General features: G+C 36.4%; 1 protein-coding gene and 1 pseudogene across 1 annotated transcript in view; one reads left to right on the top strand and one right to left on the bottom strand.

The window, feature by feature from the left end:
- Positions 1-3834: 3834 nt before the first annotated feature.
- Positions 3835-25655, bottom strand: part of LOC122749764 (NACHT, LRR and PYD domains-containing protein 3-like) — a 65278-nt gene continuing 43457 nt past the window's right edge. The window contains exons 7-11 of the mRNA XM_043996282.1: positions 23312-23482; positions 17956-18126; positions 12988-13158; positions 12311-12481; positions 3835-4119 (exon numbers count right to left, since the gene is read on the bottom strand). Of these exons, the coding sequence (XP_043852217.1) occupies positions 4026-4119; positions 12311-12481; positions 12988-13158; positions 17956-18126; positions 23312-23482 (778 nt within the window). The 3' untranslated portion in view covers positions 3835-4025. The remainder of the gene's footprint in view (positions 4120-12310; positions 12482-12987; positions 13159-17955; positions 18127-23311; positions 23483-25655) is intronic.
- Positions 21040-21444, top strand: LOC122749765 (annotated as a pseudogene).

The following is a 25655-nucleotide window of genomic DNA, read 5'->3' as shown; positions in this document are numbered from 1 at the left end:
CATTCTTTCTTTCTTTTTTATCATCCCAACATAATAGACACACCCATACCTCTGTCTATGTAGACTCCTTCTAACTGTCCTAATAATGATAAAATTCTTAGGAGTTACATGTATCATCTTTCCATATAGAAATTAAACAGTTTAACTTTATTAAATCCCTTATTATTTTTATTCATATTTACTTTTTTATGCTTCTCTTGAGTCTTGTTTTTGAATGTCAAATTTTCTATTCAGATCTTTTCTTTTTATTAGTAATGCTAGAAACTCTTCTATTTTGTTAAATATCCATCCCCCCTCTGTAAGATTATATTCACTTTTTCTTTGTAGGTTAATATTGGCTATAATCTTGGCTCCTGTGCTTTCTGGAATATCATATTCCAAGCCTTGCACTCCTTTAATATGGAAGCTGCTAAATCTTCTTGTGTGATCCTGACTATGGCTTCACAGTATTTGAATGATTTCTTTCTGCCTGCTTTTAGCACTTTTTCTTTGACCTAAGAGTTCTGGTTTTGTACTATAATATTCCAGTGAATTTTCATTTTAGGAGTTCTTTAAGGAGGTGACCAGTACATTCTTTCAATTTCTACTTTGGGGGGCAGCTAGGTGGCATAGTGGATAGAGCACTGGCCCTGGAGTCAGGAGGACCTAAGTTCAAATACGGCCTCAGACACTTGACACTTACTAGCTGTGTGACCTTGGACAAGTCACTTAACCCCAATTGCCTCATCAAAAAAAAAATTCTACTTTACCTTTTAGTTCTAAAATATCTGAGAATTTTCCCTTTATAATTTCTTAAAGTATTATATCTATGATCTTTTCCCCCTTATGACTTAATGGTAATCCAATGACTCAAATTATCTTTCCTAAAATTATTTTTTCATTTGTTTTGTCTATGAGACGTGTCACATTTATTCTAATTTTCTGTCTTTTACCTTTTTTATTGTTTCTTTATGATTCATAGAGCTATTAGATTGGCCACATCTAATTTTAAGACATCATTTTCTACAATGAGACTTTGTTTACCAATGGGATAATTCTGATTTTCAAGGATTTATTTTTTTTTCAGTATTTGTATGTCATTTAACATTGTGTTAATTCTGTTTTCATAATTTTCTTACATTACTCTCATTTTTTAGTCCCTTCAGAGTGGTGTGATCTGGAGAGAGATCTGTTCACTCCCCTCTTGTTATCTAATCTGCAATTCCTGACCCACTTTGATCTATTGGATTATATGCAATTGTTTCCATATGCTGCTGCTAGATTCAGTTACAGTTAACTTACTAAGACATTCTGCAGTTTGAAAGTGACTGAACTGCTGACTCCCTATTTGTTTTGGTCTCTTACTTTGGTTTATTCTACAGGAGGATTATGTATTAGAATTGAGTCCCCACTCTGTCCTTTGGCTTAGAGTCAGATAGCTATGTTTCTGGAACTTTTTCCTTTCTTATAAATGTAGGAGCCTGTTCTCTCTCAGCTACTCCTCTCCACCCTGGAACTATTACTGAAAAGTACGAATTGGGCAAAAGAGTTTCCACGTGGCCCCTGTTTTCTTCTCCCATTGCTAGTACAGGAGTTCTCTGGGATCTCTTTCTGCCCAAGTGTTTAGTTCCCTTAATATTGCTGAATACTAGGCCCCTCACTGCCACTTCTGCTGCACCCATAGCCTTCTGTCCCACTACTACTACTACTGCTATGCTTCTGGCAGCCTCCACCCCAGTGTCCATAGACCTTGTAACTATCTTCCTAAGTTCCTCTGGGCTAGAAAAAATGACTCACTGTGTCTTTTTCTTAGTTTTCCCAATCAGAATTCAGATGTCACTTTGTCAGACTTTGTGATGGAGAATGTACAACTAAAGCAAAACTTCTGGCTCTCACTTTGTCCCTCCACTCTTTTCAAACAGCAAAATTACTAACATTTGAAATGAACACACCTTTATAGGAATCATGTCATGTATATTTATTTAATTGAATGGAAATGAATTTGAATTCCTAACAACTAAGTGTGATAAAATAATGGGACTTGGCAGCCACCTAGGAGCCCCACCTGAAGATTGATTTGGAATTGATTGAATTGGGTTGAGACTGAGAGACTGAGAACCTATTTAATGATGATTAAATCGGGACCACACCTGGCCAGCCCTGAGTAGGGTGTTCTCAGAAGTTGAACCTAGTTAAGATTGATTAAATTGAGGCCACATGTGGCCAAACCTGAGTAGAGTGTGTTCTCAGAGGCTATGGACTGCGACATCAACAGGAGACCACTCTCAACCAATCAACTTGAAGAACCTCCCATTTTGGGGAGGAAGACAGGAAGTAGGAAGCTAAGGTTGTCAGACTGGGTCTCTCTTTTTTGTTTCAACACATCAGCTTGGCAGAAGAACTTCATGTGGGCTGCTAGGAAAGCTAGGATTTCCATGCTATAAGGAATCTGTTCTCAATCTTTCTCTCTCTTCAGTATCTTCTAATATATCTTTTAATAAATCCTTAAAAGCCTAAACTCTTGCTGAATTTATCAATGATTTTAACCAGTTTCCCCCCAAAACTGGGGGTGGGGTGGGGAGATTAGAACCCACGATTTAGATTTTAAACAGCACATAGGCATTGTTTATTTGTGAAGCTGTTGGAGTTTCTTTTTGTAGACTGAAGCTGGGGACTCCTAGCTCCAACTATCAATCTCCTTTGCAAATCATGTCAACTGAGCCAAAAAACATGTGAACATAGGAATGTCCATGTGACCCATATTAGAATGAGTATTTATTTCAGAAATAATACAATTCTTTTGGCATTCATCTCCTCTTTACTTTATGATGCATTGGCTACTATAAAGAATTCATTGTTATTTGAGGTTTTTATGACCCCATCTTTTGGCTAGAATTAAAAAAAACCTCAGCACAGGCACTGGCCCGGGGCTCCACAAACTGCATGGTGCTCCACCCACTGGTTGTAGCCATTGCCATGGCACTGGCACCTCACGTCATTACCACTCGCCGATGCCTACATGGGCCTGGAAAAATTATAATGATTGGAAGCCTAGTGAGGGCAGTCATGTGACTATCAGAGTGGTCAGCCTGGGGTCTGCTGGGAAGAAGGGAGGTTTTCTGCCATTCTAGTGTGAAGCTGGAAGGCGACAGGATGCTGCTGTGTGTTCTCAGCTGATTCCTGGGCAGTGGTGTTGTTCAGGTTGTATAATTTCCCTTTCCCAATTTAACTTCCTTTCCCTTGATCCTACTGATCCTGTTTGTGTTTTGTTTTGTTTTTTAAGTTTGTTTTGTTAAATAAATATTCCCCTGTTTTGAGGGACGCTGCCAGTCTCCTTCCTTGCCCCAATATTGTGGCAAGGCACCTAGCTAACACTCCCCAATTAAAAATTGATCCCTACACTACTGATTCTATTTCACTAGAAATCTTCCAGATAATGTTCTATTAATCATTTTTGCTATATTTCCATATTTTTATTATTTTAGGATTTTTCTTTTCATATCCATTGCTTTAAAATGTATATGTATGTACATATGTGTGTACATGAGGAGAGAGGAAACTTTAATTTCCCAATATATAATCCTCTACCCAAAGAGTCGTCTTATGTTACTAAGAATAAAAAAGAAAGTGAAAGAAAAAAAACGGACCAGGAAAACTAACCAATATATCAGTGTATGAAGCATTTCATACCCTAAATTCCTTACATCTTCAAACAAAGGAGAGAGTTTAATTTTCATATATCTTTTTTGTGTCCAAATTTTGTTATTCTAATTACACGGCATACAGTTTTGATTTTTTTATAGTTGTTTATTCAATTGACATTGTTGTAGTCATAGTATATATTGTTTTCCTAGTTCATCTAAGTCTTCCTGAGTTTCATTAATTTCTAATTTAAAAATCTGAAATCTTGTAAATCCATATTTGAATACATAGGATATATACAAAATTTAGACAACTGCACAGTAGTTTTTCTCCAAATGTTGCCATAGCAACTAGCATGGATCTTAGTTCACATCAATTACTCTTTGAACACTTATTGAATTGAATCAGTTGGAAGATTCAATTTTCAAATGTGGATGGCTCTCTTGTATGTCATCCAGCATTCTTTGTGCTTCTTCACTTAATTGCCATCTGCTGAGTCTATAAAAAAACAACATAGAAGTTATAATGATTCCTTAATAAAAAGGATTTTCCTTTTTTTTTTTTTCAATCTCTACAACTTTCTTATATCCTGGCATAAGAAAAAAGATAAAACACATTTTCCCTACCAAGGGGTAGAATTCATACAGGATTAGAAAGAAACAATAGGGGTAGCTAGGTAGCGCAGTGGAGAGAGCACCGGCCCTGGAGTCAGGAGGACCTGAGTTCAAATCCGGCCTCAGTCACTTAACACTTACTAGCTGTGTGACTCGGGGCAAGTCACTTAACCCCAACTGCCTCACTAAAAAAAGAAAAAAAGAAAAGAAAAGAAAGAAACAATAGATTGAAGGTAGGAGTCTTGAGGCATTAATCAGAACAGTCAAAATTCTGCTTTTTTGTCCATGTCATTGTTGCTTAGGTGATTTTTGCTGAGATGACAGTTGAAAATTGGTTTTGCTTACAATATTATCAAGTTATGTTAAAAAATAAAAAATCTCAGGCCTAAATTAATCAATTATTGACAAGTATGCAAATCCCTATCAATCATTGTAGCAGGTACATAATGATACAAAGTGATATAAAGACAAAAATGAAATTGTTCCTGCCCCAGAAAGCTAAGATTCTATTTGAAACAGAAAAGAACAACTGAATTGACATTTGAAGCAAATGTTCCAAGCTTACACATATGTTTTAAGCAAGAAAAACAGGAAGAAACATGATTTAGGAAATTGAGTTTTATACTTGAGAAGGGAATAAATGGATTGGTAGAGCCAAAGGAAAGAGTGAAAACTTTTCTTGAGTGGGGTAAAGATTTTTACTAGAGAATTGATGCTTGTATGAAATTTATGTTGAGGTTTCTATTATTTAACATGTAGTAATCAAGTAAAGAAGGTGATTGCTTGGATGCTAAATTACAGAGAAAATCATTTAGGAGAGAGTAACAGATGAAATTCTAACTTAATATTTCACAACTATGATTTCATGAGTATGGATACTCTCTTCAATAATGAATGTTTCATCTCCTCCACACTTTAATGGACTGCTGCAAGAATTGTCATGGGGGCAGCTAGGTGGCACAGTGAATAGAGCACCGGTCCTGAAGTCAGGAGTACCTGAGTTCAAATCCGGACTCAGACACTTAACACTTACTAGCTGTGTGACCCTGGGCAAGTCACTTAACCCCAATTGCCTCACTAAAAAAAAAAAAAAAAAGAATTGTCACGGCCAAACAATTTAATAACATATTGGTCAACCTTCTGGGGATAAGAATCTCAGAAAATATCTACTACTGGTAGTCAGATGAGAGATATATAATCCACCCCTGATCAAGCAATTTTTGATATGCTATGCCAGACCTTGCACTTCACTGGTATAACCTCATAAAGGTTAACTAGCATCCCCCAGGAACCTCTTTTTTCTGAAATATTACTTCAGCCCAGGATAGGAGAACAGTTTGTTCCAATGGCCATGAAGGTGGATGAGCAGAATCTATGGAGTACTTAGAGCTTGGTCAGATATCAAAGAAGCAAAGGTTATCCACTGTATCCCAGGCCATCACTAGTCATTTAGGCTTTTCTCCTGTCACTGGATTTCAATGACTGAAAGGAGGCTTATGACTTTTCACAGCTCTGCCTAACTTTAGTCCAATTAGTGCACAAATCAAGACATCACTCTGTTATGTCATTAGTCCTCATTGAAAACAAAAGTTCAGGGGCAGCTAGTGGCACAGTGGATAGAGCACCGGCCCTAGATTCAGGAGGACCTGAGTTCAAATCCAGCCTCAGACACTTGACATTTACTATCTGTGTGACCCTGGGCAAGTCACTTAATCCCAATTGCCTCACCAAAACAGAACAAAACAAAAATAAAAACAAAGGTTCAACAATAAGAATAGCGCTTAAATAGAGCATGGAACCAGAAAATCATCTACTTTCAGAGTCGGACAGGACCTCAGCTGCCATGTAGTCCAACCTGTACCTGAACCCAAGTCCCTTATGTAACACTCTAGATAGTGTTGTATGATTGTGATGATGGGCAATCCCCTACCTCCAGAGGCAACCATTCAACTTTTGAACAGCTTACATTGTTAGGTAATGCTATTTTGTTTTAACTTTGAAACAATTTATCTCTGTAATTTCATCTATTGCTACTAGTACTATCTTTTAGGGCCAAGCAAAATAAGCCTGTTTCCTTTTCCCACATTATAGCCCTTAAAGTACTTGATGACAACCTTCTTAAGACTTTCTTTTCCTTGACTTCTTTTTTCTTTTCTGTTCACTATTCTGTTATTAATTAATTTCTCATGTTTTTATTAGAGGGCATGAATGATCCTCCAAAATTCCTGAGTTGCCCATTTTATTGTCTTTTTTCCTATCTATTATTTCATTATGAACTCTTCCCCTATTCATAGATCTAAAAGTTAATTTCTTGAATGTTCTTCTAATTTGTTTATGAGGTGTTCTTTAATATATAGATCATGTATCCATTTGTATCTTAAATTAATGTACAATATGAGGCATTGATCCAAACCTATTTTCTGCCACATTGCTGTCTTATTTTCAGCAGTTTTTGTCATATTATTATTACTTCCCCATAAGTGGGATATTTGGCGAATTCTGTGGTACTTTATTTCCTTCTATTTCTTGTATATCTTATCTATTCAACGCTGGTCCCTCTCCCTCTCTCTCCCTCTCTCTCCCTCTCTCTCCCTCTCTCTCCCTCTCTCTCTCTCTCTCTCTCTCTCTCTCTCTCTCTCTCTCTCTCTCTCTCTCTCTCTCTCTCATCCCAACTCCTTTTCTATTTTTTCCCTCACAAGCACAAAATAGTTGTAATGGTTACTTCTTTGTAGTACAGTTTGAAATATTAATTATAAACCATTTTCCTTTTTAAAAAATGTCCTTAATATTCTTAAAGTTTCATTGATTCAGATGAATTTTTATATATTTTTCTAGAACTATAAACTATTGGGAGTTGAATATATATAGTACTGAATAAATAAATTTAGTTAATATTGACATTTTATTATATTGGTTCAATCTATCCATGAACAATTAATCTTTCTCAAATTATTTAGGTATTTATTTCTGCATGGTTAGATTCATGAAGTCCCTGAGTAAATCTTAGTAGATATTCTCCCAAGCATTTTTTAGCCTTCAGTTAATTTAAATAATTTGTTCTTTCTAATTCTTTATAATAAATTGTGTTTATTATGTATAGGAATGCTAATTATTTATGTAAATTATTTTTTTTCCTATAACTTTGCAGAAGTTATTCATTATCTCAAAAAATTTTAATTGATATTCTAGGATCTTTAATTACATCATAATGCCATGTAAAAAGTGAGAACTGTTTCCTCATTCCTTATGCTTGTACCTTAATTTCATCTTCTTATTTCATTTTGTACCAGTGAAAAATGGTTTGACTGGTATGCTAACAGTTCACCAAGCTGCATGTATGCCAAGACTAATAAACTCAGAAATGACATTACTTCCCTCAAATTCTTTCTGCATTGGAACAATTAAACTTCTTAAATCTCTGTCCTTTAATCTTCACTCCTTTATTAGACAACTTAGAAAACATCCTATTGTTCCTGATTATACAACTATCATCCCCTATGACTAACAGTAAGTCATTCAGTCAATAAATCTTTATTAAATGCCTGCTATCTTTAAGGTACCTTACTAAGCATTGGGGATACACATTAAAAAGCAAAAGATATTCCCTGCTTTCAAGGAACTCACAGTCTAATGAAGGAGACAACATGGAAACAACTATGTTCACATAGACTACATACAGGAAAATAAGAGATAATCAGGAGAGGGGAGATTAGAATTAAGAGGGATAAGGAAATACTTCTCAAAAAGGTGACCAGGATCCTCTTGGTGCCAGCCAGCTCTTTATCAAAAATTTATTTAATTTTTAGTTCTGATGGATTCTGTATCCTTCAATTAGAGTATGAAAACAATTGCATGATCCCACATTCAGAAGCTACTCCTTTTTGTGCTGCCCTCAGTTGTGGCCCAGTCATGATTGAAGCCAGGCAGCTAGATAGTTCTCTTAGCATTCATTATCCTCATCCCTAATGAGTGGTAATACAATTTGTTAACTTCTATCCTCATGTCACTGCTGCTCTTCATCCAAATTGATTCATCACATTTATTGCTAGAACTAGCAATTCTAGCACTATATTAAATAATAGTCATTTTAATGGGAATCCTTGCTTTACCTCTAAACTTACTGAAAAATCCTTGAACTTTTTCCCATTACATAACACATTTGCTCTTGAATTTTGTTACTACTATTTATATATTAAGTAAAAGTCCAATTATTACTATGATTTCTATATTTTTAAAAGAAATGAGCACTGGATTTTTTTAAAAAGCCTTTTCAGAAAAACAAATCACAAAATCATATGGCTTTTATTATTTATATTATCAACAGGTTTTTTTTATCTTTATAGGTCTCCTAATGTGGAACTAACCTGGCATTCCTGGTGTAAACCTAACATGACTATAGTATATAATCTTTCTAATATGCTATTATAATCTAGTTGTAAATATTTTATATAAGCTTTTGCACGAATGTTCACTAGAGCTAGTTGTCTGTGGTTTTCTACCTGTTTTGTTTGTTCGTGTTTTTGTTATCTGTTTTGTATCACAGAAACAGATTGTCTTTTCTCTTATTATTGAAAATTTTTCATACTATTAGAATTAATTATCATTTGAATATTTGATAGAATTTACTTGTAAACCAATTTGGTCCTATAATTTCCCACCCTCACCCCTTTCAGAATTAATTTATTGACTGCTAAATTTTATTTCTTTTGGGTTTTTTTTACATAGATTCTTTACAATTTGGGGGGGAGGGGATTGAGAGGTGGGGAGTATTTCCAAAACTTTGCCTCCACTCAAATAAGAGGAGATTAAGAGGAATGGGTGTCAGAATCATTTCTTCTAGTTAAGAAGTTATTGAGTTGGCTGAAATCTGTGTCAAGAGATGTGAAACTTTATTTAAGGCCTCAAATATTTCTCAGATAAGAAGCCAGAGGAATGATTGATGACAATGTAAATTCCTTCTCCCTCAATCAAATTTTTGTGAACCTTCTAAATGTAGTTTAATCTGCAACTTGATTTAGTTTACCTCTCAAGTTCAGTTAGGAGAGTGTAAGAGTAGTTTGTAAAAAGTTTGTTTGAGGGAGCAGCTAGGTGGCACAGTGGATAAAGCACCGGCCCTGGATTCAGGACAAACTGAGTTCAAAATTGGCCTCAGACACTTGATGCTTACTAGTTCTGTGACCTTGGGCAAGTCACTTAACCCTCATTGCCCCTCCAAAAAAAAAAAAAGTTTGTTTGAAACAAAAAACAACAAAAAAAAACTACTCAGATTTTGGCAACTGGTCCCATCACTTTCTGGAAAATAGAGGGAGAAGAAATGGAAGCAGTGTTAGACTTTATATTCTTGTCTTAAAGATCACTGTAGATGGTGACTGCAACCATGAAATCAAAAGATGCTTTCTCTGACAGATTTCAGAAAAACATAGTAAGACTTACATGAATTGATGCTGAGTGAAATGAGTAGAACCAAAAGAATATTGTACACAGTAATAGCAACATTTTGTGATGATAAACTGTGATATGCTTAACTCTTCTCAGCAATACAATGATCTGAGACAATTCCAAAAGACTCATGAGGGAAAATGTTCTCTACATCCAGAAAAAACACTATGGAGTCTGAATACAGATCAAAGCACATTAGTTCCACTTTTTTCATTGTTGTTTTTGTTTCTTCTTTCCTGTGATTTTCCCCTTTTCTTCTAATTCTTTTCTCACAGCATGACTATTGTAGAAATATGGTTAAGATGATTGTAATGTATAAACTATATCAGATTGCTTGCTGGTTTGGGGAGTGGGGAAGGAAGGGAGGGAGGGAGAAAAATTTGGAACTCAAAATATTACAAAAATGAATGTTGAATACTATCTTCAAATGTAATTGGAAAAAAATAAAATACTATTTTAAAAAAATTCTTGCTTCTTGGAAGGAAAGCTATGGAAAATTTGTACTTCATCCTAAAAATCAGAGGCATCCACTTGCCAAAAAAAGTCAGTATAATCAAAGCTGTATTTTTTCCAGTAGCAATGCATGTCTGTGAGAGTCAGACTGTAAGGACAGCTGAGCATGACAGAATTGACACTTTTGAATTATGGTGCTGGGAAGACTTTTGAGAGTCCCTTGGACAGCAAGAATATAAAATCAGTCAAGACTTTAGAAAAATTAATTCAGTGTAACAATTGGAATGATGCCACCTGCTGGAGACTTACTGTAGAAAAGCTCCACCATGAGGAGAAGGCCTCTGAGGGCAAGCCATTTGGTCAAGGTCCTTGGCATCAGGAAGTGACTTTTGCTTGTGGGTACTGTCTATCAAGGCTACCAGCCAATCAACTTGAGGAGCTTCCCATTTCTGGGAGGCGAACATAAAGGAGGAAGCAGAGGCTGGTGAGACTGTGCTTCCTCTTTGGCTGTGAGACATTGGCATGGCGGCAGGGAACTTCAGAAGTGGGAGATTAGGACAGCTAGGATTGCCAGGTTATAAGAAATCTCTTCTCAATATTTCTCTTTATTTTACTATCTTTCAATAAACCCTTAAAAAATTCTAAACTCATTTATCATTGGTTTTAGTCAGTTTCCCCCCAAAACTCGGGGGGGGGGCACAGATTAGAACCCACATTTAGAATTTCAAATTACACATCAGGCTATGCATTGGAAGATTAAATACTGAAGGTGAACCTTAAATATGTTGGCCACATAATGAGAAAAGAAGACTCATTGGAAGAGACACTGTGATAAAATAATGGCATTTAGCAGATACTCAAAGACCCACCTGGAGATTAATCTAGACTGATTCAATCAAGTGAGAGTGATTGACTGCTGATTAGCCTACTTCAAGTTAATTGGATTGTAATCACACCTGGCTATCCCTTAAGAAGGTATTGTTCTCAGAAGCTAGACTGTGAACTCAACTTGAGAACACCTTCAATGGATTTGAATGACACAAACCAATCAGCTTGAAGCAGTGTATAAGGACCGCCTCTGTTCCAGACCTATAAAAAGCTTCCACAATCAGCTTGCTGGAGAATTCCTGATTAAAGCAGGCTCTTGGAGGAGGACTTGAGGAAGAACCCAACCAGGCTGGAACTCTAGGCTAGATAGGCTATTTCTTAACTTTCTGAACTCCTTGTGAATACCTGTATGCTTTAATAAATGTTTAATGCCCAACGACTGGTGCTGAAGCTTCTAATTTAAGGCAACCACAACATAGATTTTAAACATCACAACATTGATATTAGGAATGATTGAAGGAAAAAGGAAAAGGGCATAACAGAGGATGAGATGTATAGATAGTATCATGGAAACAATGAATATGAACTTGGACAGAGTTTGAGAGATAGTAGAGCACAGAAAGACCTGGTATGCTATGATCCAAGCAGCTATAAAAAATTGGACATTACTGAATGACTGAATTATAACTACAGTTTTGTTTCCTTAAAAGATGTATGATGTTATTACTGTTCTTAACAAAGGTTGTTCAAGTTTTATGACATTGAAAAAAGCAGGGGATTATGAATCTGTCTTTTTTTTTTGCTAGGCAATGAGGGTTAAATGACTTGCCCAGGGTCACACAGCTAGCAAGTGTCAAGAGTCTGAGGCAGGATTTGAATTCAGGTCCTACTGAATTCAGGGCTAGTACTTTATCCACTGTGCCACCTAGCTGCCCCATATGAATCTGTCTTTAAAAAAATTATGGCCTAAAAGAATGTACAAGATTGCAATATGTAAAAACAATTGTTTCTGTTACTTGGATACAATGTTGTCTATCAAAAATTCTCTTTAGAATCCTAATTTTCATTCAGTTTATTTTTAATCTGAGACCTGAACCTGTGGATTTGCATAATCTAACCTTAGTTTTTACCTCTATAAATTCTGTGTGGTTTGTGGTAGTCACCTATAGCATGAACTCACAAAGGAGATTATTTCTCTCATAACAAGGGAAAATCTGTTATTCAGGATTTCATTCATAAAAGACAAGAATATGAATCTACCACAGATACCCTGTATTCTTCCTGATTCAAATTTTGCATTCTTAGCAACAGCCCCTTTCCCCAACCTCTTCCTCTATGAACAGACTAAAACTTACATCAGCTTCTGAAGGTTGCAATTTGGGTGTTTCAAAGCCTCACACAATAGATTCACCTCATCATCCCCCAGTGTATTTCCAGCAATATTCAAATGAGTCAAGTTGTGGCTGCTCTTGAGTACAGCAAAGAGATGAAGAAAGCCTGCTGCAGTGAAACAGGATCTCCATAGCCTACCAGATAAAAGGGGAGAAGGAAGTGTAACTATCAGAAGGAATTAATATCCACAATGTAGTACCCTTCACCATAACCCAGACCATAATACTACATTTTTTCCCCTCATAAGACCCTTGTATCTTCTCTTATGTTGAGTAAATACTTGGACCTAAGTAATTATAAAGGGAATAATGGGGACCTGGCAGGAAATAATGGAACCTATGAAATCGGTAGGGGAAATGATCACTGATTAAGAAAAAACAAAACAAAACAAGCTGGATTCCTACAGCAGCTATGAAGGCTTAGGGAAGGAAAGTGTCTGCTAATCCTGTTACTAATTCTGTTAGCATCTCCATCACAGTTTACAACATATCCTAATGAATGTGAGTAGGCTAAAATATCATCCCCTAACTTTTCCATATACATTCCAGAATGACTGGAATCATGCTGGTCTTTGGGACTCCCCTCTTCCCTAATTTCAAGTAGAAGTAGTTATGAATTAAAGAAATTGGTGGTGATTTACTTTATTTCTTGCAATCTGCAGCTTGGCTGCCTGAAGGCCTCACAAAGAAGTTTTACTCCATCATTACCCAAGGTGTTACCCCCCAGGTTCAGATGAGTTAATTTTTCGTTGCTCTTCAAAGCCGAGGAGAGATCCCAACAACAAGCTTCAGAAAAACTGCAACCTTGTAACCTGTGAGAGAAACACATGATATCTGGTAAAGTTATAAAGCATACTTTTATTTTCCTTCACCTTAGAAAGGAGCCTATGTACATAGTCTTGTATCTAATATGAAACTAATAGCCTTATTCCTTTTCCTATTCCTAAGAAGGTACCTAGCGGAGAAAATGAGACATCACCCAAGTGCCCTGGCCCAGTTCTTCTACTGTTTTGCCATTATTAAATTAGAAAACCTGAACTTTAGTCATTTTTCCCCTCATACTATTAGAACTCAAACTGTGCTTTTAGGTACCAGGCCTTTGGTAGGTGAGTTTCCATTTTATCTCTAAAAATATTTTTATTTTGAATAATATTTTATTTTCCCAATTATGTATAAAACAATTTTAACATTAATTTATGTTTCCGTTTGTTTTGTTTTTGTTTTTGTTTGTTTGTTTTGTGGGGCAGTGGGGGTTAAGTAACTTGTCCAGGGTCACACAGCTAGTAAGTGTCAAGCATCTGAGGACAAATTTGAACTCAGGTCCTTCTCACTCCAGGTCCAGTGCTCTCTCCACTGCACCACCTAGCTGCCCCCTTAACATTAATTTAAAAAAAACTTTGAGTTCCAAATTCTTTCCCTTGCTCCTTCCCTTCTTCCTTCCCTGAGATAGTAATCAATTTGATATCGTTTATATATGTGTAATCATACAAAACATATTTTCATATTAGTCATGCTGTGGAAAGAAAAGACCTCCCCAAAAGCCCATGAAAATAATAAAGTGAAAAATAGTATGCTGTGATCTGTATTCAGATTCCATCATTTCTTTTTCTGGATGTGGATAGCATTTTTCATCATAAATTCTTTGGAATAGCTGTCATTCACAGTTGATCATCATGAAATATTGTTGTTACAATGTACGTTGTTCTCCTGGTTCTGCTCACTTCACTTTGTATCAGTTCATGTAAGTCTTCCCAGGCTTTCCTGAAATTATCCTGCCCGTCATTAGCAAAACAATATTCCATCATAATCTCAAGCCACAACTTATTCAGCCATTCCCCAATTGATGGGCAGCAGCTCAATTTCCAATTCCCCACCACCACAAAAAGAGCAGCTATATTTTTATGCAAATAGATCATTTTCCCTTTCAAAAAATTCTCATTGGGATACAGACCTCATAGTGATATTGCTGGATCAAAGGATATGCAGAGTGTTATAGCCTTTTTGGGTATAGTTATAAATTGCTCTCCAAAATGGTTGGATCAGTTCACAGCTCCACCAATTTTTAACATTAATTTTAAAAAAATTGAATTACAAATTCTCTTCCTTCTTCCTTCCCTTCTTCCCTCCCTAAGATGGTAAGCAATTTTATAGTTTATATATGAACGCATTAGTATTCCAATTTTCCCACATCCCCTCCAACTTTTATCTTTTTCCTTTTCTGTTATAATAGCCAATCTGATTGATGTGAGGTGGTACCTCAGAATTGTTTTACTTTGAACTTCTCTAATCAATAATGATTGAGTATTTTTTCATAAGATTGTAGACAGCATTGATTTCTTCATCTGAAAACAGCTTTTTTATATCTTTGACCATTTATCAATTGAGGAATGATTTATATTCTTATAAACTTGACTCACTTCTCTATATATTGGAGAAATGAGGCTTTTATCAGAGATGCTTGTTATAAAATTTTCCCCAGCTTTCTGTTTTCCTCCTAATTTTTGTTTTATTGCTTTTATTTGTGCAAAATCTTTTAAATTTAATATAATCAAAATTATCCATTTTACATTCTGTTTTGCTCTCTGTCTCTGGTTTGGTCATAAATTCTTTCCTCACCCATAGATCTGACAGGTAAACTATTATATATTATATTGAGGGTTCAGCTAGGTGGTGCAGTGGATAAAGCACTGGCTCTGGATTTAGGAGGACCTGAGTTCAAATCTGGCCTCAGATACTTGACACTTACTAGCTGTGTGACCCTGGGCAAGTCACTTAATCCTCATTGACCTGAAAAAAAAAATAGGTACTTGAGAGATCAACTAATCCAGTCCACACTTCAACAGGAATCCTTTCTACAGAAATTTCAAAAAGTGGTAAAAGCAGAAGACTTTTGCTTTGAAGACTTCCACTGATATGAAATCCACTTTATCCTGATTAAGTGAAATTCACTTTTGGATGGTTCCCATAGTTAGGAAGTTGTATGCTACAAACAAACCAAAACCTATAACATTCATTGTAGGTTCAAGTAGAAAAATTCTATTGCTTTTTAAATATATTTTAAAAATACTTTTTAAAAAGTCATTCAGGGGCAGCTAGGTAGCACAGTGGATAGAGCACCAGCCCTGGAATCAGGAGTACCTGAGTTCAAATCCGACCTCAGATACTTAACACTTACTAGCTGTGTGACCCTGGGCAAGTCACTTAACTCCAATTGCCTCACTAAAAAAAAAAATTAAAAAAAAGTCATTCAAATACTTGAAGAGAGTTATCATGTGTTCTTTAAGTTCTCCCTTCTCTGACTTAAACTTTCCCAATTTCTTTGACCTATCTCTTACTGAATGAGCTCCAGTCATCTTGGTATGTCTGTTGTCCCTCCCTGGATGGGCTCCAACCTGTCAATGTCTTTCCTAAAATATAACATCAAGAACTGAACATAAAATTCCATATGTGGTCTTGTCAAGCTATTGTGTAACACACCTTTTGTCTCCCTCATTTTAGACTCTTATGCCTCTAAAAATACAGTCTGAGTTTGTCTTTGATTTTTTTGACTATTGTCACTCTGTTAATTCACAAAGAAAATTCAGTCACCTTAAAACTCCCATTTAAGACTTGTTTAGAGATATGTCATAACTAATACACTTAAATCTAAACATAAAAGATACCCCAAATCAACCAAACAACAAAAAATTTAAAAAAAATAAAAACCAACAACATTATAGGTAGCTAGTGGTTTGTGTTCCCTATCCAAAGAGGTCTGACAGCAAAAACTACATGACAATGTGTCAGTACTGCCATAAAGGGAATTCCAATTCAGGTATTGGTTGGTCCAGATGACAATTGGGGATTTACTTCTACATATCAAAGCTCCTTCTGTTCCTCAGCAAATTTTGCCTATTTCTTTTAGTTCTGTCTTTTGTGGCCAATCAGAATAACTCTAACCTTACTTCTTTATGAAAGTCCTTTAAATAGTTGAAGTCAGGCTCGTAGCTGTCTCAGTCATGATGGCTCTAAGGTTACTGTGGGTCACCAGGGTGCTGGTGGTCCAGGCCTTGAGGGCCTGTGGCCTGGCTCCGGCTGCTGCTCGCTCCATGGCAAGTGGAGGAGGCATCCCTTCTGATGAAGAGCAGACTACTGGTTTGGAGAGAGAGATTATGATGGCTGCAAGGAATGATTTGGATCCCTACAATATATTAGCCCCAGGGACTAAGGAGAAGCCAAACCTGCTCCCTTCCATCACTGACAAGTGAATAGTGGGCTATATCTGTGAAGAGGACAACAGTGCAGCCATCTGGTTCTGGCTTCACAAAGGCAAGACACAGCATTGCCCTAACTGTGGAACCCATTACAAGCTGGTACCCCAGTTGAGCCACTGAGCCCCTGAATTGGTTTACCTGAGATGGTATAATGTTTTCTTCTCTCCAATAAAAGATTAACCATTTCCCTGGCTCTCCCATAAAAAAAAATAGTTGAAAACAGTTAAAGGTTTTGGAGATAGAGTAACTGGGTTCAAATATTGCTCTTTTTGCTGTGTGGCCTTGGGCAATTCATTTTACCTTTCTAAGTCTCATTTTCCTCATCTATAGAATGAGGGAGTTAGACTAGATGCCCTCACCAGTTCCATCAAGCAATCCTATTATTTTAAATCCCTTTCCTATCTAGGCTAGCCTTCTCTAGAGACACTCCAGCTAACCAACATCCTCTTAAAATGTTCACCCACAACCAAAACACTTCCTTAGTAGTATGGTCAAGGCTGAATATAATGGGACTATTTTTTCCAGTTTTTTATGTCATGCTTCTTATAATGCAATCTGATATTGCACAAGTTTTATCATTCTTTAGCAATAGCTGCCCCTACTGGATACATACAGTTGATTAGTTGAACCCATATACAGTGGTTAAATTTCATGTGTATTATTAGATTTGATCATTTTTTAGTATAATATGGTCCTTCGGGAAAATGTTGTCTAATGTGTTGTATAAGTCTTCCTAGATTTGTGTCATTAAAATTTGATAATCATTTCATGTACTAATTTATCCAAATCACTATAAAAGAATTGAACACTAAAGCAAATGCCTCAGGCACTCTTCTAGAGACCTCCCTTCAAGACTTATTAATGATGGTTCTTTTATGTGGTAATTCAATCTGTTTAAAATTCACTTAACTGGTTGACCATCAACACTATAGATCTCCATATTATTCAGAAAAAAACAAACAAACAAACAAACAAAAAAAAAAAAGATTTTTATTTCCTGGTCTCAATTCCATAGGACCCAACAGAAATGATTGAACAATAACATTGAGGAAAGAGATATATTGAGGCCAGGTAGTTACTATAATAAGCCTGGTATAAAGAATAGGGATGTGAACTTGAGTGATACCTCTAACCCCCTTCCAGAAGAAAGATGATACATATGAGAGCTCACTGTGCTGACACAAAGTTTCAGAGATAAAATGGGTCTGTTACACATTGTCCTCCTAGAAAATCCATGGGACCCTAAGTCCTGATCCTTCCTCAGACATTCACCGTCTTTCCTCAATTCATGTTATGCTTTTAGTCTCTTTGAAATATCTAAGGCTCTTGACACAATGGCCTTATGGGAGGACTTACTTCAGTTCCTGTAGGAGACAGTTTGGATATCCCAGGGCCTCACAGAGGAGTGTCACTCCATGATTCCCCAGGGCATTATCTGCCAGGTTCAAATGGGTCACACTTCTGTTTTTCTTGAGAGCAGTGGAGAGATCCTGACAACCAGAAGAAGTGAGACCACAACTCCTCAACCTGCAGAAGAGAGAGACACACAAGAAATTATTTCATCTTCTTTTTTTTTCTTGCCTCTCCCTAAGAAGTGTCATATCCACTGCAGTTTAGGCTCATAGACAAAATCAGACTCATTTCTTTGTTGTATTTTTTTTTAATTTCTAGACCCCCTCATTCAGCAGCTAAGAATCTTTCCCCTAATTAATAATAATAACAATGTTGTTGTTGTTTGTCCTCCATTCCCAGAGGACCATGACTTCGGAAATGATGTCATGACTTGCAGTGAATTGGATTTAAGTGAGAGAGGGCTGTGCAAAGTCACCAACCTCACTCTCTCCTCCAGAACCATCTGGCTCCAGTGGAAAGATATACATCAGGATGACTAGAGATGGCCCTGTATGTTTAAGGCAATTAGGGTTTAATAACTTTCTCAGAGTCACAGAGCTAGTAAGTGGCTGAGGTGATATTTGAACTTAGGTTTTACCAACTTCAGGGCCACTGCTTTATCTACTGTGCCACCTAGCTGACCAATAATAGCAATAACAACAACAATAGCTGGCATTTGTAAAGTTCTTTTAGGTTTATAAATTATTTTTACACATCTCATCTCATTCGATCCTCACAATTTTATGAAGTAGGTGCTATTATTATCCTTATTTTAAAGATAAAGGAACAGAGGCAGGAAGATAAAGCCAGGAACTATATGACCAAAACTATAAAACATTTTTCACACAAATAAAGTCATATCTAAACAACTGGAAAAATGTTAATTGATCATGGGTAGGCTGAGCCAATTTAATTAAAATGATAATCCTATCTAAGTTAATTTGTTTAGTGCTATACCAATCAAACTATCAAAAATATTTTATAGATTTAGAAAAAAAAATAATAACAAAATTCATCTGGAAAAACAAAAACTCAAATATATCAAGGGAATCAGTGAAAAAAGTACAAAGAAATGTTGTCTAGCAGTACCAGATCTCAAACTGTATTATAAAGTGGTAATTATCAAAACAATCTGGTACTGGTTAAGAAATAAAGAGGGGGATCAGTGGAATAGACTAGTACAAATTACACTATAGTAAATAACTGTATTAACCTAGTATATGATAAAGCCAAAGATTCAAGCTTTTGGAACAAGAACTCATCATTTGACAAAAACTCCTGGGAAAACTGGAAAACAGTATGCAGAAACTAGGTATAGAGCAACATCTCACACCATATACTAATATAAGTATTATTTTATTCAAATAATATGATTTACACATAAAAGATGATGCCATTAGCAAACTAAGAAAGCATGGAATAGTTTATTTGTCAGATTTGTGGTTAGAGGAAGAATTTAGGACCAAAGAAGATAAGGAGAGTAAAACAAAATGTAAAACTGATATTTCTGATTATATAAAATTAAAACATTTTTGCACAAAAAAACTAATGTAACCAAGATTACAAGGGAAGTAGAAAACTGGGAAAAAATTTTTGAAAAAGTATCTCTGATAAAGGCCACATTTTCCAATTATATAGAGAACTGAGTCAGATGAATAAAAATACAAGTCATTCCCCAATTGTTAAATGGTCAAAGGATATGAATAGGCAGTTTTCGGGCAAAGAAACCAAATTATCTATAATTATTTGAAAAAATGCTCTATATCACTATTAATCAGAGAAATGTCAATTAAAACAACTCTGAGGTATTACCTCACACTTATCAGAGTAGCAAATATAACAAAAAAAGAAAATATTTGATGTTGGAGGGGATGTGGGAAACCTTGGTGGAGTTGTGAAAAGATCCAACCATTCTGAAGAGCAATTTGGAACTATGCCCAAAGGGCTATAGAACTGTGCATATTCTTTGATCCAGCAATGTCACTGCTAAGTTTATACCATAAAGGCATCCCCCAAAAGAGAAAAAGACCTATTTGTATAAAATATTTATAGCAGTTCCTTTTATGTTGGCTAAGAATTGGAAATCAAAGGAATGCCAATCCATTGGGGAATAGCTAAACAAGGTTTGGTATATGATGGTGATGGAATATTATTGTGCTATAAAAAATAAAAAGCAAGAAGATTTCAGAAAGGCCTGGAAAGACTTGTATGAACTTATATACAGTGAAGTGAACAGAACCAAGAGAACACTGTGCACAGAGACAGCAATATTGTTTGATGAAGAACTGTGAATGACTTAACTATTCTCAGCAATACAATGATCCAAGATAATCCCCAAGGACTAATGATGAATCATTCTATCCACCTCCAAAGAAAGAACTGATATTGATTGAACATAGACTGAACCATGCTATTTTTCACTTTCTTTGATTTTTTCTTTTATTCAAGTTTTCTTGTACTAAATGTCTAATATGGTAATATTTTACATAATTTCACATGTATAACCCATATCTGATTGAGTACTGCCTTAGGGAAGGGAAAAGAGGGATAAAATTTGGAACTCAAAACTATAAATAAAAATGTTTATTATTAAGAAGAAAAGAAACTGAGACAGGGTGAAGTCAAGTGACTTGCCCACGGTCACATAGCTAGTCAGTGTCTAAGGCAAAATATAAACTCAGGTCTTCCAAACTACAAGTACACTTCTGTATTCACTTTGCCATCTAGCTGCACTAGCTTTCCAGACAACCTGAGGCCCCAGACCAGTTTATTCAATAACTTTTCATTCATTCGTGCCATTTCTGTTAGGATCTTCCTTCATCTCAGACCCCTACTGGTTTTTCAAAGTTGTGGGCTGACTTACCTCCTAACTACCTACCTGCTTACCTCCCTACCCACCTATATACCTACCTACCTACCTACCTAGTTTGGGGTTAGCAGTGCCCTGTGTTTGGTTCCTGTCCTTAAACAGGCTTATACAGTCTATCAACAATGGTTCTTTCTTTCTCTTCAGTGAGGTGCCAAGCCCCGTGGAGCAGCATTGCAGAGATGCAGATCTTCATGAAGACCCTGACGGGCAACTCTTGAGGTTGAACCCAGTGATACTATCGATAATATCGGGAATGTCAAAGCCAAAATCCAGGATGAGGAAGGTATCCCACCAGATTAACAATGTCTGATTTTTTCCTGGAAAACAGCTAGAAGATGGTTAGACTCTCTCTGACTACAACATCCAGAAAGAATCCACTCTGCACTTGGTGCTGTGTCTGCGGAGGGGTGGGGCTGGGGGGTGGGGGTATCATCGAGTCTTCCCTTCACCAGCTAGCTCAGAAGTACAACTGTGACAAGATGATCTGCCACAAGTGTTATGCCCACCTGCACCCCTGCGCTGAAAACTGCCGCAAGAAGTGCAGCCACACCAACAATCTGCTCCCCAAGAAGAAGGTCAAATAAAGACCAGCCTCAGGACCGATTCTGGTTTGGTTCCTCTGACTTAAGTGCTCTATAGTAGTGTGCTGTAACAAGGCCTTGTTCCTGGTTTAATGGGACTGTGATATCAATAAAGTCTCCTTTTAGCTGAGAAGCAGGAAACAAACAAACAAACAAAACCACAAAACCAAAAACAACAAAGGTTGTGTAAGATTCTTCATGCATGGGACATAAAGCTGCTTATGGTTGAAGATGTTCTTGTTGCTGGTTCTTAGCAAGATGCCTAGACTGCTTTTTTGCTTTGCTTGGTTGGCTGCTGTAGACTTTTAGGTTAGTAACTATTCCCAAGCCTCTGGATTAGGCTCATAGTCACTTGGCCAGACTTTTTTTCCTGGTTGCTCTACCTAATTTACCATTAGCTTACCTCAGCTTCCAAATTCTGTGTCCCTAGGCATTGAATTGCTCTAAACCCAATGCATACCCTTATTGCTAGTACCTAAGTATAATTTGATTTCCTAATACTGGCTTTTGACATTGTATTGTTAGAACATATAACACACACACACACACACACACACTATAGCTAACAAATTACTATAATCCACATCTATAGCTATATAGTATAGGGGTAACTAGGTAGTACAATACATAGAGCACAGGATCTGGAGTCAGGAAGACCTGAGTTCGAATCCAGCCTCAGACACTTACTAGCTATGTGACCCTGGGTAAGTCATTTAACCCTGTTTACCTCAGTTTCCTCATCTGTAAAAGGGACTGAAGAAGGAAATAGCAAACTACTCCAGTATCTCTGCCAAAGAAACCCCTAAATAGGTTCATGAAGAGTCATACCCAACTGAAATGACTGAACAACAAAACTAGTCCACAGCCCTAACCTCTCAGCTTCTCTCCCTTTGTTCTTTGTTGCTTCCTGCAACATCAGTGCAATAATGGTGTTTCTCTGTCTCATAGAATCTTTCCAAATCATCCACTGCCTCCCATGCCTTCTCCCACAACATATACACCAAGGTACTAGTGATAATACAAAAGGTAAAATATTAAAAAAGCCTTCCTTTTACTTGTTTTTGACCCCTAGATGGATACAAGGGCTTGATACCTTGACCCTTGAACCTTCTACACTAATCTTTCAGCCAGCCACCCTCTGCTGTTTATGTTAATCTGTGCCCTCTACCTCATTCCTTTCTATCAAGTACAAAAATAACTCTATCTAACATACACTAGGTCAGAACATTTGCAGCTCTCACCCTTCTTCCCCTCCCCCCACAGCTTCTGTGGCTCCTGATTACCTTCTAAATTTAAACTGTTTACTCTATCCTTCAATAATGTAGTCCCAATCTACCTTTGCAAGCTTAGCACATGCTTGTGCATGGGATATGTTCTCCCTAGTATGCTGCGCACCAGCCAATCTAAACAATCAGGAAATTGTTCCTATACATGCCCAGGACATTCTCTAGACAAGCCCTGAGTTCTTCAAACTCTCTCTGTTCTTCACTCTGCTCCATTGTGTTGTTAATGTCCCCTTCATCCTATTGACAAACTGCCCATCCTTCTGCATTTCCAAAGTGAATTCATCTGTCAGTCTATATGAACCTGCTTTTAGTAATGTCTCCCTAATCTATTCTCCTAGCACTTATTATTTCTTATGCATTTGTATTTGAATTGCATTCGAAAGCATTACATACTAATTTTTATTATTTTCAATTGTGTATATGTTCTATCCTGCATAGTCCTAGCCCACTGTAAATTCTTTAAGGAAAGGCATTTTATATTATATATTTTTATTTTTACAGAGCATTTCACAGTTTATTACATATAGTGGTATTATTGAATGAATGAATGAACAAGTGAATGAGAAAAATTCATAAGGACTTACTGCAGTGAATTTATACTACAATACTGGTTTCCCAAGGCCTCACATAGAAGCATTATCCCATTGTCACCAAGGTCATTGCCACTTAGATCCAAATGGGTCAGATTTTGGTTGCTGATGAGAGCAAAGGAGAGATATTCACAAGAAACAGAGGTGAGATGACATTTCCACAACCTGTAAGAGACAGACAAAAGGGTTCCATGATTTTATCTATATCTGTGATACATTCCTTACCTTTGTGTATTAGAAAAGGACTTTCTCTTAGAGCCATTTAGTATAGGATCAAACTGATAGTCTCTCTTTACTCCAAACCTTGGAGTCCTTCATTTTAATGTTTACTCTCTCCTCTCTCATGTTGAGGTACAGACAAAGCAAAAACAGAAGGTTGGCCACTATGTGATGAATGTTTTTGTTATGGTGATGCATGAAACAGATAAAATATAACATGGCTCTCAATCCTTTTAGCATTCCCTTCTACTTCCAAAGGAATGGTATCAGAGTGGTAGATGAGAGAAGGGATGGTAACATGAATCACACAGGATTTTTTGCAAATGTTAATTTAACTTTTGTATATTTAATGTGGGATTATTTTCCAACAGCTAAATAGTTGTTATGTAGTTTTATTATATGCAAAATGAGGGCATTTGACTAGAAGACATTTGAAGTTCCTTCTAGTTCTAAATCTATGACCCAATAATATTATGATGGGAATAACTCCCCTGTTAATTTTTAATGGGGGGGGGGTTAGACTGTCTACACTGGAAGCACAGCCACCATTCATAGACTTGATTCCAACACTAATAGGTACGGAATATTTAACCTGCTCTGTTTTTGTTTTTGTTTTTTACTAAAGTTGATTTGTTTTACCCCTCTTGAAACAGGCTGGTAGCTCTACACTTTCAGAGGCTTACCATATAGGTTTCAGACTTAGTGTGGATAACTAATGGGCATTAGCCCTCCTGCAGCTCAGAACTTCTGAAGTCAAGCAATCCAGCAGCACCAGCCGTCCCAGCAGCAGGGACTCCAAGTATGGGCTATCATGCCTAACCCCATATTGATATTTTCATGAGGCCAGAAAACATAAAGAAGTCACAATTAAATGGAAAGACAGCTCATAAGTGTGGTAAATAAAGTATTTGTTGACTGTGTTTTCATCATAGACACAATGACAACAAGAAATATAATTTCATCCATAGTTGATTATCCTTCTAGTGCTCTTGATAAGCCTACAGGAGCAGCCTACCATGAAAATAATTGCTATCTCCAATATCTGTTGAAGAGGATGAGGAAAGAAAGAAATTCTACAGGGAATTTGAAAATACCCTTCAAATCCAGTCAGTTCTTAAATAACTCAAGATATGTATTCCTAAAAACCTCCTTCTATTGTTATGTTTTTATTTTATTCCTCCTGCATTGTTTGATTAATATTAACTTTGCCTGACCAATATCTGTCCCATGGAATGTGAAAATTTATGTAAGAGCCTTAAACATTCTCAAGTAAGAAGACAGAGAATGAATCTCAACTGTCTCTGGGTCCTTATTGACATGTAAATCATCTTCCTCAATCAGCCTATTGTAAATCCTCTACTTATAATTTAATCTATAACTTGACTTAGTTTTCCTATAAAGTTTGTTGGATTAAGTTTATTTCCTTAGGGGATGTATGATATCATGACTCTTTTAAACTAAGCTTGTTCATCTTTTGTGACAATGAGGAAAGTATGAGATTATGGATTGATCTATCTTCTTAGCTTTTAAGTCCTAAAAGGAATATATAAGATTATAATATGTAAATGAATGATTTCTCTGTCACTCTGATGTAATTTTGCCTATGAAAACCCTTGTCAAAATTTTCATGATGGTTCAGGTTTTTTCTGATCCGTGAACTTATACTTGAGCATAATCATAAAATCTAGGTTTTAGCTCCATAATTTGTTCATTGCGGTAAATACATATTTGGCAGCAGTTATCCAGCACATGAATTCAAAGAGGAAATAATTCTCTCATAACACTAAAATAACTTTAGGTCTTACTAAGGCAAAATAGAGTTAGGAGCACAACACTCAAAAATTTCATCAGTGATACACACACACACACACACACACACACAATCAGGAATTTAATGAAAATGGTAGCACAGTTTTATACTTGTTAAGTGCTTAAGAAATACACAAATGTAGATTTTGCAATAAATAATAGTTGTGTTAATAGCCTAAGGCTGCTACTCATCCTGAACGACAGTTATCATTCAACCCTACATTGGTTAAGTTGATGGCCTTTATTGAGAGGGAGGAAAGTAGATACCAACTCTGGAAATGGAGTGGAAAACAAGAGAGAGCTTGTGGTC

Source organism: Dromiciops gliroides, chromosome 3, assembly GCF_019393635.1.
Source record: "Dromiciops gliroides isolate mDroGli1 chromosome 3, mDroGli1.pri, whole genome shotgun sequence".
In the NCBI taxonomy this organism is placed as follows: domain Eukaryota; kingdom Metazoa; phylum Chordata; class Mammalia; order Microbiotheria; family Microbiotheriidae; genus Dromiciops; species Dromiciops gliroides.
The sequence above is the reverse complement of the archived record's forward strand: the minus strand, read 5'-3'. Positions and strand labels throughout refer to the sequence as shown.